Source organism: Narcine bancroftii, chromosome 10, assembly GCF_036971445.1.
Source record: "Narcine bancroftii isolate sNarBan1 chromosome 10, sNarBan1.hap1, whole genome shotgun sequence".
In the NCBI taxonomy this organism is placed as follows: Eukaryota; Metazoa; Chordata; class Chondrichthyes; order Torpediniformes; family Narcinidae; genus Narcine; species Narcine bancroftii.
Genome location: NC_091478.1, coordinates 2,542,529 through 2,558,580, shown reverse-complemented (window position 1 = coordinate 2,558,580; position 16,052 = coordinate 2,542,529). Strand labels below are relative to the sequence as shown.

The window sequence follows — 16,052 nt, the reverse complement described above, 5'->3', positions numbered from 1 at the left end:
TTATCCTAACTTAATAAAATGGAGTGAAATTGAACCCTCATCCAAGTACTAGAAGAAGTGTGCCAGTAGAGGATAAAAGATATACATACATACAGCACAGTAACAGGCCCTTTTGGCCCATGAGCCTGTGCTGCCCCAATTACATCCAAATGACCTACTACCCTGGTACGCTTTTGAGTATTGGGAAGAACCCGTGCAGACATGAGTGGAACATACCACTAAATGCCTAAACTTCAACTTTCAATTCAATCCCGAACTTCCTGCAGCAGGAGTGGGTTGGCTAACTAAGCATTTTAATAAATCTGGCAGCCTCAGATTTAATATTTTCATGATTGAAGGAAACATACCAGGGATGGGTCAGGATACACAGCAAGTCAAGAGATGTGTGACAAGCTTTGAGGAGAAGGCAATTGACTTTACAACACTATTTGTGGACAAGGAGGAAAAGAAATGGTCCCTTGACGTTATTTGTCTAACCTCCCAGCCTCTTACACTTCTAATTCCTTGGATTGAATCCCATAGCATTCAAGTACATCCCGCTTGGGATTGAAATCAATTTCAACCCCAGCACCTAGCATCAATCACCTTCCTTAATTAAGTTGAACTGTCTGGCAGCTGACAATCACAATTTTTTCACCTTGTTATATGAAAAGTGTTCTTGATTATTAGCTTCACATTAGCTAATAATGTGGTATGATTATAAAACATTTTACTAAGGAGCCAGTTAGACTACTTACTGAACACAAAGGATGTATTTATTATCAAGAAAAAAAACAAAATGTGGAAGGACTCAGCAAGTAAAACAGCATTTGTGGAAGAAAAAAGATGTATGGTAAAGGTCCATTATTGTCATGTAATTCTACATTTAGAACGTCACATACATGAAATTCTTTAACTTTTGTCTACTGTAAGGGAGACAGAGAGGGACCACTTTGTCCAGCACCCCTCAAAAATCTACAACATCTGGTGTTCCTAGGCAGTCTCCCTCCAAGAACTAATCAGTCCTGTGCCTGCTTAGCTTCCTAGATCAGACAATTACAGTAATATTCAGGCTATTGATGGGAATATTAAGGTTTTGCATTGAGAGCCTGCATCAGGATTGAGAGAAAAATGGAAATATTACCAGTGCACAGAAATATCAGGGAGGAATAAGACAGAGGTTGGTGGGTGATAGGTGGAACCAGATGAGGTATGGGGGGGTGGGGCGATGATGATGGGCAGATGGATCAGGTGGGGAGGCGCACATGGATAGGAAAGATGAACAAAATGAAAAAACCAAGACAGACAGGTGAGGGTATGTGGGAGAAGAGCACAGGGGAAAATGAGTGAAATGAAATTGGACATTCATATTAATTGTTTGCAAACTACAGGAGTAGAATACAAGATGTTTTTCTCCCAATGTGCATTTATCATCCTGTAGAAATGGAGAAGGTTAAGGACCAACAGGTAACGTGTGAGTGGGAAGGAGCGTCAAACTGATATGCAATCAGAAACTTGAGAGGACCATTGCAGACAGAGTGGTTGCCTATTCAATACTTGGTTTCTCCAATGAGAGGAGGCCACACTGTGAGCAGGTAAGTCTTGGGCTCACTTGGAATGGATGGTGGTGACAGTGGAATGAAGGACAGGTGCTGCATCTCCTATGATTGAAGGAAACATACCAGGGATGGGACAGGATTGGAGGAAGGAATGAATGGACAGGGACATACTCTGCTGTACCTATTGCTCAATACTACACCAGGCATGTCAATCAAATTAATTTCTGGTTAGGGATCCTTTAAAATAGTTCTACATTGCAAATTTAAAACTTCCCTGTTCAAGCAAGACAAACCCACCCCCTTTCCCAGTATGCCTCTAGCCAATTTACCAGAGAATAAGAGCAAGATTGATGTTCCAGAGGGACATCAGGAGATGCTGTCTATTCTGCTTTAGAGACATGGCTCAACCCTAAATCACTAGAATCAGCATGAAGGTTTCACCACACATGGCATGGACCAGATGGCACCCTTGGGTAATGGACGAAACTGGCCTGTTTCATGATTAGCTCTTTGTGATGGTCAGATGTCATGATTTATACCATGGCTGCTTCCCTCACCTGAAAAGTGGTGCTGAAGTGCTGACCTTTCTACCTCTCAAGGGACTTCACTATCTTTGGCCTGAAAACAGAATACATACCATCACAGGCAGACATTAAGCTAGCACTGAAAGACTTGCACACTGTGTTCAACAATCATCACATGGCATATCTTGATGTCTTTTCGATCATTGCCGGGAACTTTAAACCCAGGCCAGCTAAAAGAAGGTAATCCTAAACTTCTGCAGCTCTATGGGATCAAACAATCTGGACCTCTGCCATATCACCATCAAGGATGCCTTCTCCAATCCACACCCATTCTTTAGAAAGTCAGACTACCTGGATAATTTTCCCCCTCCAACATACTGACCAGAACTGAAAAGCACAGAACCAGCATTAAAGACTGTACAGAGATGGCATGGGGAGACAGAAGACCAGCTTTGTGACTTGAAACAGTGGACCGGGCAACTTTCATGGACTTGGCTGTGAATCTGAATGAATATGCCACAGGGCTTGCTTACTTAATCAGAAAATGTGTGGACAAGGGTGTTCCTACTAAGACTATACAGGTGTATCCTAACAAGAAGCCATGGATGAACAAAGAGATCTATAAACTGTTAAAGATCAGATCTGTGGCATTTAGATCAGGAGATTCAGACATATACAGAAAAAAAACATGTACGACCTCAAGAAGCCATTGCATAAGAGATAATTCCAGGTCAAACCAGAATCTCACCACAAAAAGACTATATACACTATTACAAAATCCCCTTTTTTCTTGCACTGGGGTAAATGAATATCATCTACCTTTTGTATTTATTATTTTTTGAAAATGAAACATTTTCATTTTGGGTACCCTTCTTCAGAATTATTCTCAGGCTAGTTACAACAGTTCACATACCAAAACAAATGTTCAATAAGTTTTCTTAATTTCTATCCAAAATCCAAACTGTTCAAAACAACTAATTACTTAAGCAACAGTGTCAATGGTCTGGTTGCCAGCTGAATCAATGCCATCCTTTTGTCAATTTTGTGTTGCAAAACTGTTCCTACTAGGATAAAAATGTCAATTTCATGCAAGTCAGCGTAAAAATTTATTTCTATATGCTAAAACCTGGAGGACAAGGATGAAAGGGCAGTTTACACTATTATGGGCAAGAAATGCTGAGCTCCTAATCCATTCCATGGCCAGCCATTGATTAAGCCTGCTACAAGGAAAAAAATCATGAAAATAGTATGTTTTGTAATGGGTCTGCAAATCACATTTAGAGTCAGGCAATCACTGATCGTCTCTAGTATCTACACTACCCCTGCTCAACTTCCTATTAGCTATTTATAAACCCACCTGAAAACATTAGGTTTTGTGAATCAACAGGATACTCATGTGCCCATCCAATCATCAGTTACTAATTCCCCAATTTTCAGGTAAAATTGACAACCAGTTGTGAATTACTTGCCTGATATTTTACCAGGAAGCCATACTTGTTATCAGATTACAGTGGGCAAAGGCTTCAGGAGTTCCACCCAAATGTTATTTCATATATTTCACTGACAAAAGGCAAAGGAGGAAAAACCCAACACCCAACCCCAACCAACCAATTTTCCCCTGCAACCGCTGCAATCGTGTCTGCCTGTCCCGCATCGGACTTGTCAGCCACAAACGAGCCTGCAGCTGACGTGGACTTTTTACCCCCTCCATAAATCTTCGTCCGCGAAGCCAAGCCAAAGAAGATGGCTATAAATTATGTTTGTGTGCCATTCAACAGGTATCCAATGAGAAAATGTTGCTATGTAAATCATTTTAATTACGGTTCTGAAATAGATTAAAAAACAAATCTTACTGTGTCTTCAGCAGATTTTGGAGCATACAGTTGAGCTTGGCAAAGGCATGCCCGACTCAAAAACTGATTGCGAGGGTGTGCTCCCTCAAAGTACATGGTCAGGCAATCCTGGCTAATATCTTGCTGTTTAAACTGAAAGACATGAATTTTTCACACATGCATACATTTTTTTTAAATGTTTCAAATATATAGAGATGTCAATTGCAAAGATGAAGATACATCACATTTGTTTATTTTTCTTGCCAACCTCCCTGGGGACAAAAATATTGAGAACTTATTTTTAGCTATCAATATAAATCAAATTCAGACTATTTATCAAGAATAAAATCCTAATATTGGAAACAACAGAGCAAATTGTTCATCTCCTCTGAACAGGTAAGATGGGGTAACATTGCATGCAAGGTTTTTCTCCATCAGAAATGAAGAGCAAGAAAGAGCGAACAAAATCAAAACAGAAGAAAACACAAACTGGGGCCAAATGAATCAAAATCTAACAGGTAGAAAAATTTGAAAATCTCTTCTTTGAAACCCTGTGAAAATTATGGTAAATGTAATTTAATGAGATAGAGAATACTTTAAAAGCACATATCTCAATCAAATGATCAAAATATTGGTAAAGATCTATTTGAAAAACATAAGGAAAATATCAGATACAAAATGAAAACTGAAAATGCTAAGGTTTTCTTTAGTATATGTAAGACAGAATTACGATGGGAGACACAGAAGACACTCCCAGTGCTGGGCAGTGTACGCACACTTGAAACAAATTGGCCAAGATCATTTTAAATCTTAATCCCATTAAAATGGAAGATGAAAAAAATGTTGATGTTTCTATCCACCACCTGTATTTTATTGTAATGCACTTGCTTCTTATCAACTGTAACCACTCAATTACCAAATGTTAAACAATTTATTGGAGCTTATTTATTATCTGCTCAATGTCCACAAATTTTTTTTTCTTTCTAGCCATGTGGCGCGTTGAATGACTCAAGGGCTTGTTGACTCAAACCAAGGCTTTTATTAGCAAAAGAATGGAGCGTATTACATCGAAGTCGACCAGTCCAGACTGACCTGGGTCTGGTGAGGAGCAGCCCTTGATGACCTGCCAGTAAATGTGGCTATGGCTCTCAGCCAATCACAATTACCATATGTAAATATATACATTTGTGATAGTATTCTGTTCTATCACATTCACCCCTTCTTTAGGATCCAACCTCGAGGTGAGTAAAAGGGAAAGAAAGAGGAAAGAGAAAAAAATAGGGCAGTAGCATGCAGTGTTCACGAGCTGCAACAGTCGGGAGGCCTGATTGTCCGACGTGATCGTCGTGGCGCCAGAATCTAGGTAGCTGGCAGAGTATCACTGCTGGGGTCCCCAGGTGTGGGTGCAGTTTCGCCTCGTCCGCAGGCATCATTGGCCCTGGTCAATTAGGTCATTTTTTGAGTAGCGGACAGGACGTTTTAGCAGGACAGGTCCAGGGACTATCAGCCAAGCCAGTGTGGTCGTTCCCGATTCCGACTTCCGTGGGAATGAGAACATGCACTCGTGCAGGGTAGCGTTGGTGGCAGTGCATAACAGGGACCTGATCGAGTGTAGGGCATTTGGGAGGACGTCCTGCCAGTGAGTGTGGGGAGGCCTTTGGACTGGAGGGAAATCCTGACCGCTTTCCAGACGGTGTCATTCTCCCTTTCAACCTGCCCGTTACCGCGCAAGTTGTAGCTAGTGGTCCTGCTTGAAGCAATATCACGCTCCAAAAGATACTGCCTCATAAACGAGGACCCCCAGTCACTGTGGATGTAACTGGGGTACCCGAAAATGGTGATGATGGCGTGCAGTGCATCTATGACTGAGGAGGCAGTCATGTCCGAGCAGGGGATGGAGCGGATCTCCTCAACCTTATAGGGCAGGTTGCGGGGCTTTACAAAGTGGGTGAACCTGGTGACACCCAGATGACAGAGCTCCTTGTGGAATATCTGCAGCCTGTCCCACGGGAAAGGGCATTGGGCGGATCATTGAGTATGCCAGGCCGGTACAGAAATGTCATAGTTGAAGGGAGAGAATTCGATTCTCCACCTGCCGATCTTGACATTTTTTATCTTACCCCGCTGGTTGACGCTAAACATAAATGAGACCGCGCGTTAGTCGGTCAGTAGTGTAAAGCGCCTGAAAGCGAGTTAGTGTCTCCAACGATGTGATGCCTCCATGATGGCCTTCTCGACAGAAAAATGTTGGCTTTCTGGGCCCTGGAGGGTCCTAGAAAAGAAGGCAACAAGCCTAACGGCCTTGTTTAAGGTGGCTGCCAGTGCAAAGTTGAACGCATCACTCTCCACCTGGAAGGGTATGGATTCGACGACGGCATGCAGAGTGGTTGCGGCGATGTCCGACTTGATGCAGTCGAAGGCCACTCGGGGTTTCGCTAACAGGGGGAAGGAAGTCGATTTGATGAGTGATTGTGCCTTGTCAGTGAACTATAGGACCCATTGGGCGTAATTGGAAAAAAGCCCAAGGCAACGTGAGTGCCTTTTGGGTTTGGGGCAGTTGAAGGTCCATGAGAGGGCACATGCGGTAGGGGTCTGGCTTTACCACCCCATTTTCCACCACGCCACCTAGAATTGTGAGGTGAGTGGTCTGGAAGACACACCTCAAAATTGTAGGTCAGATTCAACCATTTCGCCATTTGGAAAAATTGGTGTCGTGGACCTGCAGGTCGTGGCCACAGATGGTGACATTGTCCAGATACAGGAATGTAGCTGTTAGGCATTTCTGATTCATCTCTCGCTGAGAGAGACCATTGGTCACACCGAAGGGAATCCTGAGGAATTGATACAAACGCCGGTTTGCTTCGAAGTCTGTAAAAGGGCGGTCTTCCGTGTGGATCGGGAGCTGGTGGTAGGCTGATCGGAGGTTGATGGTGAAAAACACACGGTATTGGGTGATCTGATTCACCACATCCATAATTCACTGAAGAGGGCAAGTGTCCAAGATCATGAAGCGGTTGACCATTTGGCTGGAGACAACCAATGAAGCTGGAGAAGCTTGAGCTTCTCCCCATTCTTCACCACTACAACCTGCACCCTCCAGGGACTTGTGCTGGGCTCAATGATACCCTCATCCAGCAGTCTGTGCACCTCGCTTTTAATACATTTCCTGTCCCCGAAGCTGTACTGCTGGCTTTTAGTGGCGATTGGTTTCCAGCCAGAGGTGAAGTTGGCAAAGAGTGCTGGAGGAGTAACCAGGAGAGTGGAGAGGCTGCAAGTGGAGGGTTGGGGCGCAGGGACTGCTGTGGGCTGTTGCTGACAGGAGGTCTCCGGGGTAGAATGGTGGCAGACAGAGTGTAGAGTGGAGACCCCTGTAGTGCAGTGACACCGATTTAAAATGACATTGGAAATCCAACCCCCACAATACAGGTGCACATAATTGAAATAGGACCAGCAACTTAAAACCCTGAAAATTTGACGCCTTGAACTTTCAAGGTCACCACACAACACCCCTTGATGCCTGTTGAGTGGGCTCTTGCGGCCAGCGAGATGTTCTGGTCTGTCAGATGAACTGCTAGTGTGCATCGTTGGACCAGGTATGGATGAATGAAGTTCTCCGTTGAACTTGAATCAAACAGACAGTTAGTATATTGATTGTTCACCTTAACTGTTTCCATAGCCTTAGCTAGGGGGTGTAGCTGGTCCTGGTCTAATGTCATTGATGTAGTAACCAATACAGAGAGCGAGGCTGCTGCTTGTGCTGTCCACAGTAGGGGCTGGCGTGATGATGTCACTCGTCGCTGGGTGGACCATCAGATGTATCCTTGCGTCACTGGAGTAGGGGCAGAGCGTCGTGGGGACTCAGCGTGATGCTTGCTATACTTCTGTGGTGACGTCATCCATGTGAGTGGGCTATTGGCGGCGAGTAGCAGAGGCGGCAGCGTTCGGCTGGAATCAGCGGCAAGCGGCGGGGCCTCCGGGGGCTCACGGCGCGGGTGGGTCGGCGGGGCCTCCGGGGGCTCACGGCGCGGGTGGGTCGGCGGGGCCTCCGGGGGCTCACGGCGCGGGTGGGTCGGCGGGGCCTCCGGGGGCTCACGGCGCGGGTGGGTCGGCGGGGCCTCCGGGGGCTCACGGCGCGGGTGGGTCGGCGGGGCCTCCGGGGGCTCACGGCGCGGGTGGGTCGGCGGGGCCTCCGGGGGCTCACGGCGCGGGTGGGTCGGCGGGGCCTCCGGGGGCTCACGGCGCGGGTGGGTCGGCGGGGCCTCCGGGGGCTCACGGCGCGGGTGGGTCGGCGGGGCCTCCGGGGGCTCACGGCGCGGGTGGGTCGGCGGGGCCTCCGGGGGCTCACGGCGCGGGTGGGTCGGCGGGGCCTCCGGGGGCTCACGGCGCGGGTGGGTCGGCGGGGCCTCCGGGGGCTCACGGCGCGGGTGGGTCGGCGGGGCCTCCGGGGGCTCACGGCGCGGGTGGGTCGGCGGGGCCTCCGGGGGCTCACGGCGCGGGTGGGTCGGCGGGGCCTCCGGGGGCTCACGGCGCGGGTGGGTCGGCGGGGCCTCCGGGGGCTCACGGCGCGGGTGGGTCGGCGGGGCCTCCGGGGGCTCACGGCGCGGGTGGGTCGGCGGGGCCTCCGGGGGCTCACGGCGCGGGTGGGTCGGCGGGGCCTCCGGGGGCTCACGGCGCGGGTGGGTCGGCGGGGCCTCCGGGGGCTCACGGCGCGGGTGGGTCGGCGGGGCCTCCGGGGGCTCACGGCGCGGGTGGGTCGGCGGGGCCTCCGGGGGCTCACGGCGCGGGTGGGTCGGCGGGGCCTCCGGGGGCTCACGGCGCGGGTGGGTCGGCGGGGCCTCCGGGGGCTCACGGCGCGGGTGGGTCGGCGGGGCCTCCGGGGGCTCACGGCGCGGGTGGGTCGGCGGGGCCTCCGGGGGCTCACGGCGCGGGTGGGTCGGCGGGGCCTCCGGGGGCTCACGGCGCGGGTGGGTCGGCGGGGCCTCCGGGGGCTCACGGCGCGGGTGGGTCGGCGGGGCCTCCGGGGGCTCACGGCGCGGGTGGGTCGGCGGGGCCTCCGGGGGCTCACGGCGCGGGTGGGTCGGCGGGGCCTCCGGGGGCTCACGGCGCGGGTGGGTCGGCGGGGCCTCCGGGGGCTCACGGCGCGGGTGGGTCGGCGGGGCCTCCGGGGGCTCACGGCGCGGGTGGGTCGGCGGGGCCTCCGGGGGCTCACGGCGCGGGTGGGTCGGCGGGGCCTCCGGGGGCTCACGGCGCGGGTGGGTCGGCGGGGCCTCCGGGGGCTCACGGCGCGGGTGGGTCGGCGGGGCCTCCGGGGGCTCACGGCGCGGGTGGGTCGGCGGGGCCTCCGGGGGCTCACGGCGCGGGTGGGTCGGCGGGGCCTCCGGGGGCTCACGGCGCGGGTGGGTCGGCGGGGCCTCCGGGGGCTCACGGCGCGGGTGGGTCGGCGGGGCCTCCGGGGGCTCACGGCGCGGGTGGGTCGGCGGGGCCTCCGGGGGCTCACGGCGCGGGTGGGTCGGCGGGGCCTCCGGGGGCTCACGGCGCGGGTGGGTCGGCGGGGCCTCCGGGGGCTCACGGCGCGGGTGGGTCGGCGGGGCCTCCGGGGGCTCACGGCGCGGGTGGGTCGGCGGGGCCTCCGGGGGCTCACGGCGCGGGTGGGTCGGCGGGGCCTCCGGGGGCTCACGGCGCGGGTGGGTCGGCGGGGCCTCCGGGGGCTCACGGCGCGGGTGGGTCGGCGGGGCCTCCGGGGGCTCACGGCGCGGGTGGGTCGGCGGGGCCTCCGGGGGCTCACGGCGCGGGTGGGTCGGCGGGGCCTCCGGGGGCTCACGGCGCGGGTGGGTCGGCGGGGCCTCCGGGGGCTCACGGCGGGGCCTCCGGGGGCTCACGGCGGGGCCTCCGGGGGCTCACGGCGGGGCCTCCGGGGGCTCACGGCGGGGCCTCCGGGGGCTCACGGCGGGGCCTCCGGGGGCTCACGGCGGGGCCTCCGGGGGCTCACGGCGGGGCCTCCGGGGGCTCACGGCGAGGCCTCCGGGAGCTCACGGCGGCCTCCGGGAGCTCACGGCGGCCTCCGGGAGCTCACGGCGGCCTCCTGGAGCTCACGGCGGCCTCCTGGAGCTCACAGCGGCCTTCTGGAGCGCACAGTGGCCTTCTGGAGCTCACAGTGCAGGGGGTCAGTGGGTCCTTCTGGTGGCGGATCCTGATCTTCGTCGGCAGCAGGCTGTGAAGGTGCGACTATTACTGTGCAGGCAGTCCCTCGGGGCCTGCTGGCTCGCAAGTCCCTTTGGGCAGGGGGCCACAGTGAGGATCAGTGTCACAGCAGCAAGGATGGGGCATTGCATCATACCAGCAAGGGTGGAGCATTGCAAGGGTGGCGCCTTCCATGCGCAGTGTTGGTGTCGTTATGTCAAGAGTTGCTGCGCGATAAATTCCTCGCTCTCATTGGATGAGAGGTCTGAGAACAAGTAATTTGAACTTGGGGAAGGCTGTTGGGCCTTGCACGAGGCACTGTGCTTGGTGGCATCCATTTTGGACCAGCAGACGGTGGTGAAGTGCTTGTTCTTCCTGCACTTTTGGCATTGGGCCTTCCTCACAGGGAACAGGGATCTGCTGTGCTTCTCCCTCCCGCAGAAGTAGCACTTCGAGGCCGCGTCAAGTAGTGTGGCAGAGGTGGCAAGGCCATCGACGGGGCATAGGGAGACTGGGTTAAATGCAGGCATTCTACTCACAATGTAATGGGGGCCCCAGCCCTGTGTATAGGCGTCCATGCTTAGGGCTGCAGCCTCCATCCTTTCAGTGATTTGAACAGTCTATGTCAGGCTGTCTCCAGCAATCGTTGCCTCACTTCACTGGAATGGACCCCTGCCACAAAAGCATTACCGATCAGGTCGTCAGTGATCCCGACTGCCATCTTGTCAGTGCACTTACAAGCTCCACCCAGTAACCTCAGTGTCTGGAGGTAGGCTCTGCAGGACTCACTGGCTGCTGCCTCCTGGTCGTTAGCATGGGTCTGGCATAGACCTTGTTCACAGGGCCCTCGTAGAATCCCCTCAGCACGTTCATGGCAGCTGTGTAGGAAGTCGTGTCCTGGATGTTTTCATAGATCCTTGTGGACAGCATGGACATCAGGACTAGTCGCTTATCTGTGTTTTCCTCCGCAATGGGGTCTGATCGCTGCAGGTATGCCTCGAAGCACCTCATCCAGTGCCTGAAGTCACTCTGGCCAGTAGCTGACTGCGGATCGATGCTGAGGCATTCTGGTTGCAGCATTTGCTCCATCCATTGAAATTTTTGCTAATATAATTGTGGCACGTCGGATGACTCAAAGACTTGTTGACTCAAACCAAGGCTTTTATTAACAAAAGACAGGAGCGTATTACATTGAGGTCGACCAGTCCAGACAGACCTGGGTCTGGTTAGGAGCAGCCCTTTATGACCTACCAGTAGGCGTGGCTATGGCTCTCAGCCAATCATTACTACTATATGTAAATATATACATTGGTGATTGTATTCTATACTATCGAAGGCCATCTATTTACAAAATATGCATCTTGCCCTTCTTCTTCTTCTTTGGCTTGGCTTCGCGGACGAAGATTTATGGAGGGGGTAAAAGTCCACGTCAGCTGCAGGCTCGTTTGTGGCTGACAAGTCCGATGCGGGACAGGCAGACACGGTTGCAGCGGCTGCAGGGGAAAAATGGTTGGTTGGGGTTGGGTGTTGGGTTTTTCCTCCTTTGCCTTTTGTCAGTGAGGTGGGCTCTGCGGTCTTCTTCAAAGGAGGTTGCTGCCCGCCAAACTGTGAGGCGCCAAGATGCACGGTTTGAGGCGATATCAGCCCACTGTCGGTGGTCAATGTGGCAGGCACCAAGAGATTTCTTTAGGCAGTCCTTGTACCTTTTCTTTGGTGCACCTCTGTCACGGTGGCCAGTGGAGAGCTCGCCATATAACACGATCTTGGGAAGGCGATGGTCCTCCATTCTGGAGACGTGACCCACCCAGCGCAGCTGGATCTTCAGCAGCGAGGACTCGATGCTGTCGACCTCTGCCATCTTGAGTTAGGGACGTTAGGGATGAAAGCGCTCCAATGGATGTTGAGGATGGAGCAGAGACAACGCTGGTGGAAGCGTTCTAGGAGCCGTAGGTGATGCCAGTAGAGGACCCATGATTCGGAGCCGAACAGGAGTGTGGGTATGACAACGGCTCTGTATACGCTTATCTTTGTGAGGTTTTTCAGTTGGTTGTTTTTCCAGACTCTTTTGTGTAGTCTTCCAAAGGCGCTATTTGCCTTGGCGAGTCTGTTGTCTATCTCGTTGTCGATCCTTGCATCTGATGAAATGGTGCAGCCGAGATAGGTAAACTGGTTGACCGTTTTGAGTTTTGTGTGCCCGATGGAGATGTGGGGGGGCTGGTAGTCATGGTGGGGAGCTGGCTGATGGAGGACCTCAGTTTTCTTCAGGCTGACTTCCAGGCCAAACACTTTGGCAGTTTCCGCAAAGCAGGACGTCAAGCGCTGGAGAGCTGGGTCTGAATGGGCAACTAAAGCGGCATCGTCTGCAAAGAGTAGTTCACGGACAAGTTTCTCTTGTGTCTTGGTGTGAGCTTGCAGGCGCCTCAGATTGAAGAGACTGCCATCCGTGCGGTACCGGATGTAAACAGCGTCTTCATTGTTGGGGTCTTTCATGGCTTGGTTCAGCATCATGCTGAAGAAGATTGAAAAGAGGGTTGGTGCGAGAACACAGCCTTGCTTCACGCCATTATTAATGGAGAAGGGTTCAGAGAGCTCATTGCTGTATCTGACCCGACCTTGTCCAACAGCATCTTGCCCTATTGAATGTTCAAACCTCAATCATGAAGAAAGATAATTTCCTTCTCTCAACATTCAAAGAGTTCTAGTAATTTGTGACAGATGTACTGCGTGGACGGTATTAGTCTTTCTAATATGTAATATACTCGAGCCTGAAACAGAATGAAAAAATTGAACATTAGTATTGAAAAGCATGTAACACATTGTACTGATGTATTTCACCACCTGCAAAGCAAGTTCTGCACACTGAACGTAGACATCTGGGCTCAAAAGCTCCATTCCAGCCAACGTGGATCTCTCCGCAGAGGCAATTTTTATTAACTTGTAAACTCTCTTCAAAATACTTAAATCTAGAAAAGAAATACAAAGCTGATAAACATAAATGATAAGCATTGACTGCAAGTGTTCTAGATTTTATTTCATAAAATGTTGCACTTATTCAAATTAAAGCAACTTCACTGGACATTAATGAATTAATGCCATTAAAGTAAAAGTTTGAGTAGAAATATTAAATAAACAAATTATAATGTTGTAAAAATAGCAGTTAATGCATCAATCATGAAGATTAAGCACTCATTCTCCAGTAATTAGTTGCACAGCTAATTTCTGTCCTTCCATTGAGTCTCAGCACATCCCCAAAGATGGTGGACACCATGCTCATGAATTCAGCACTGAATTTGAAAACACCAAGGACATGGTGTTCAGATGTGTCCCCTGTGGGAAAGACTCCATCTTCTGACGAGTCCGACTCAATTTTATCAGAATAACCTAAATTTCATCATCCAATATCGAACACTTTATTTTACCAGTGTTAAATTTAATCAACAGTGTGATCACCCAGCTGCATAACTTTCCAAGTGTAATTACCAGCCTTTTAGTCACAGGCATTTGTGAAAACTGGTACTTTGTACTTGCACTCTAAAGAGAGGAGTAGTTGAAGAAAACTTTATATGAAGCTGCCGACAGGCGTTCTGCTGGTCTTCAACCAGAGTTCAAAATGTGAAAGTTCTTCCAACCTGATCATCAACTTGCTGAGGATCCCCAGACTCACAGAGCAGTGCAGTGGGCAACATGCAGCCAGTACTGTCCACGTGGACTCTCACCAGGGCAACTCCCCTCGTTTAGGGCTAAAGCTACCATGGTTCAAGGGAACACGTGGCTGCTTCAGGACGGTCAGCCGAGTTACAGGGCCAGCGAAGTGAGGTCTCTACCCCCGAGCCCCCCCCCCCCGCCACCTCGGGTCCGTCCCCCCCCCTCCGCTACCTCGGGTCCGTCCCCCCCCCCTCCGCTACCTCGGGTCCGTCCCCCCCCCCCGGTCCTTCCCCCCCCCCCCCGCCACCTCGGGTCCGTCCCCCCCCGGTCCTTCCCCCCCCCCCCCCGCCACCTCGGGTCCCCTTCCCCCCCCCCCCCGCCACCTCGGGTCCTCTTCCCTCCCCCCCCCCGCCACCTCGGGTCCTCTTCCCCCCCCCCCCCCGCCACCTCGGGTCCTCTTTCCCCCCCCCCCCGCCACCTCGGGTCCTCTTCCCCCCCCCCCCGCCACCTCGGGTCCTCTTTCCCCCCCCCCCCCGCCACCTCGGGTCCTCTTTCCCCCCCCCCCGCCACCTCGGGTCCTCTTTCCCCCCCCCCCGCCACCTCGGGTCCTCTTCCTCCCCCCCCCCCCCCCGCCACCTCGGGTCCTCTTTCCCCCCCCCCCGCCACCTCGGGTCCTCTTTCCCCCCCCCCCGCCACCTCGAGTCCTCTTCCCCCCCCCGCCACCTCGAGTCCTCCCCCCGCCACCCTCCCAGTACCGCTGCCGCAGGCCGCCGCCTCTGCCAATAGGTGTCTGATGTTGAGGTCCATCCTGGAGCCGAGCCTGAGAAACCGGCCGTCTCGAAAAGCCCAGGGAAATAACGCCGCTGTCCGAGGCCTTGTTGTGGGAGTTTGACCGTCCTGACGTCGGCGTTGCTCCGCACCCGTCACCAGGCAACGGGACGCACTGACCGGACTGGTCGTGGTATAGGACGACCTGAACCTCCACTGAGAATTCAGGGTTGGAGCGACACTCTTTGAATAAGACGGCCCCAAAACCTGGCACCGCTGACTCGTGGGTGCAGTTTACAAACACCACACAGCGTTTTAATAACCATCTGGTTGAGAGAGGAGGGAGGTGTGGAGCAAGTATAGGCAACAAGGAGCTAATGAGGCTCTTGAAGGGTACAGAAAAAGCAAGAAAATACTCAAGGAGGAAATCAGGAAGGAAGAAAAGAGACATGAGGCTGCTCTGGCAGATAATGTGAAGGTCAATATTATGATGGTTGTAATCTGGATTTGAAATTGGCTGTGTGGAAGAAAAAAATAAGCAATAATGGATGGGTTGTTTCTCAGATTGGAGACCTGTGACTTATTGGTGGCCCTCAGGGATCTGTGTGAGACTATTGTTATTTGTTGTCTCTATCAATGATCTCAATGATAATGTGGAAAATTGGATCAGCAATTTACAAAGATCAGAGACATTGTGGATAGTGAGGAAGATCTTCAAAGCTTAAAGAGTGATCTGGACCAAATGGGAGAATAGGCCAAAAAATGGTAGATGGACTTTAATGCAGACAAGTAGGAGGTGTTGCATTTTAGAAGGGCAAACCAAAGTAGGATATACTGTGACAGATTATATAGAAATGTTTTTGGGAGATAAATTGGAAAAGGTTTGAGAGAGTAGGTCACATACAAACTTTAAAACAGACCTTATTTAAAATACCGGAGCTCTGCCCCACACTAGACATATTGGGGTCTCAGAGCTTTTGCAAGAGCTTTGAAGAATGCTCAAGAGACTTCACTAATAGATTGTTGTTTACAAAAGGAAACAGATTAAAGATCTTGTCGGAGCCACCTTCTATCTGGAGATGTTCTAAGAGTGTCAAACAGGCTTTTTCTCAGAAGAGAGAGAGATCATTCAGATCATTCTAGTGTTACAGCTAGCAGAAGCAGCTGGTTCTTGAACAGGACAAGCTGGCAAGCTTGTGAAAATCCCATGTGTGAAGATGGCCTGGTCAAAGCCCTGGTGGTTCATGCAAGAAGAGAGGACTGGCTGTCTAATGTTTCACTTGGAATAAGAGAAACAAAAAGGAATTCTGTGGTGACCTGAAAGAAAGGTTATCATCTGGAGAACCCTGAAGGGAGCAAGTTTCATCAGCAAGACACTGGAGTGGCTGATTTTAAAAAAAAGAATCACCCGTGGATGTCCTGGAACAATACATCTCTCTCTGAAAACCAACAAGAACCTTCCTGAGTGGTAACCATTTACCTTTTGAGTCCCAAAGCCTGATGAACTTTTATAAATGTTAAATTCTGCACACAGTATAAGAATTGCCTGCAACTAGAGAACTTGG

The 16,052-nt window shown here is 51.9% G+C and overlaps 3 protein-coding genes across 12 annotated transcripts in view; 2 read left to right on the top strand and 1 right to left on the bottom strand.

Moving 5' to 3' along the window:
- The window catches only part of LOC138744073 (cilia- and flagella-associated protein 46), a 193,838-nt gene that overhangs the window by 176,425 nt on the left and 1,361 nt on the right, over nucleotides 1-16,052 (bottom strand). For 2 of the 6 annotated variants that reach the window (XR_011345241.1, XM_069899561.1), the window contains exons 1-3: nucleotides 14,475-14,636; nucleotides 12,913-13,037; nucleotides 3,916-4,047 (exon numbers count right to left, since the gene is read on the bottom strand). Coding sequence is in view for 4 of the 6 variants with exons in the window: in XM_069899561.1 (XP_069755662.1) it covers nucleotides 3,916-4,047; nucleotides 12,913-13,037; nucleotides 14,475-14,526 (309 nt within the window). In the remaining 2 variants the exon portion in view is untranslated. Of the gene's footprint in view, nucleotides 1-3,915; nucleotides 4,048-12,912; nucleotides 13,038-13,554; nucleotides 13,849-14,474; nucleotides 14,638-16,052 lie in introns of those variants that run through there. The other 4 variants (XR_011345240.1, XM_069899564.1, XM_069899563.1 and 1 more) reach the window with 4 other exon arrangements.
- LOC138743861 (collagen alpha-1(I) chain-like) lies at nucleotides 6,934-10,111 on the top strand. Its single transcript, XM_069899460.1, has 2 exons — nucleotides 6,934-7,225; nucleotides 7,800-10,111. Exons 1-2 carry the CDS (start codon nucleotides 6,934-6,936, stop codon nucleotides 10,109-10,111), a joined length of 2,604 nt encoding a protein of 867 aa, XP_069755561.1.
- The window catches only part of LOC138744075 (adhesion G protein-coupled receptor A1), a 558,919-nt gene continuing 557,341 nt past the window's right edge, over nucleotides 14,475-16,052 (top strand). Inside the window, exon 1 of one of the 5 annotated variants that reach the window (XM_069899580.1) lies at nucleotides 14,475-14,770. The gene's annotated coding sequence lies outside the window, so the exon portion shown is untranslated. Of the gene's footprint in view, nucleotides 14,966-16,052 lie in introns of all 5 variants that reach the window. The other 4 variants (XM_069899579.1, XM_069899578.1, XM_069899574.1 and 1 more) reach the window with 4 other exon arrangements.

Excerpts from the sequence above, each read along its gene's own strand:
- LOC138743861 (XM_069899460.1), top strand. The coding sequence starts at position 6,934 with ATGAAGCTGGAGAAGCTTGAGCTTCTCCCCATTCTTCACCACTACAAC. Across the intron at positions 7,226-7,799 it reads GCTGACAGGAGGTCTCCGGG|TGGGCTATTGGCGGCGAGTA; the intron begins GTAGAATGGTGG and ends CATCCATGTGAG.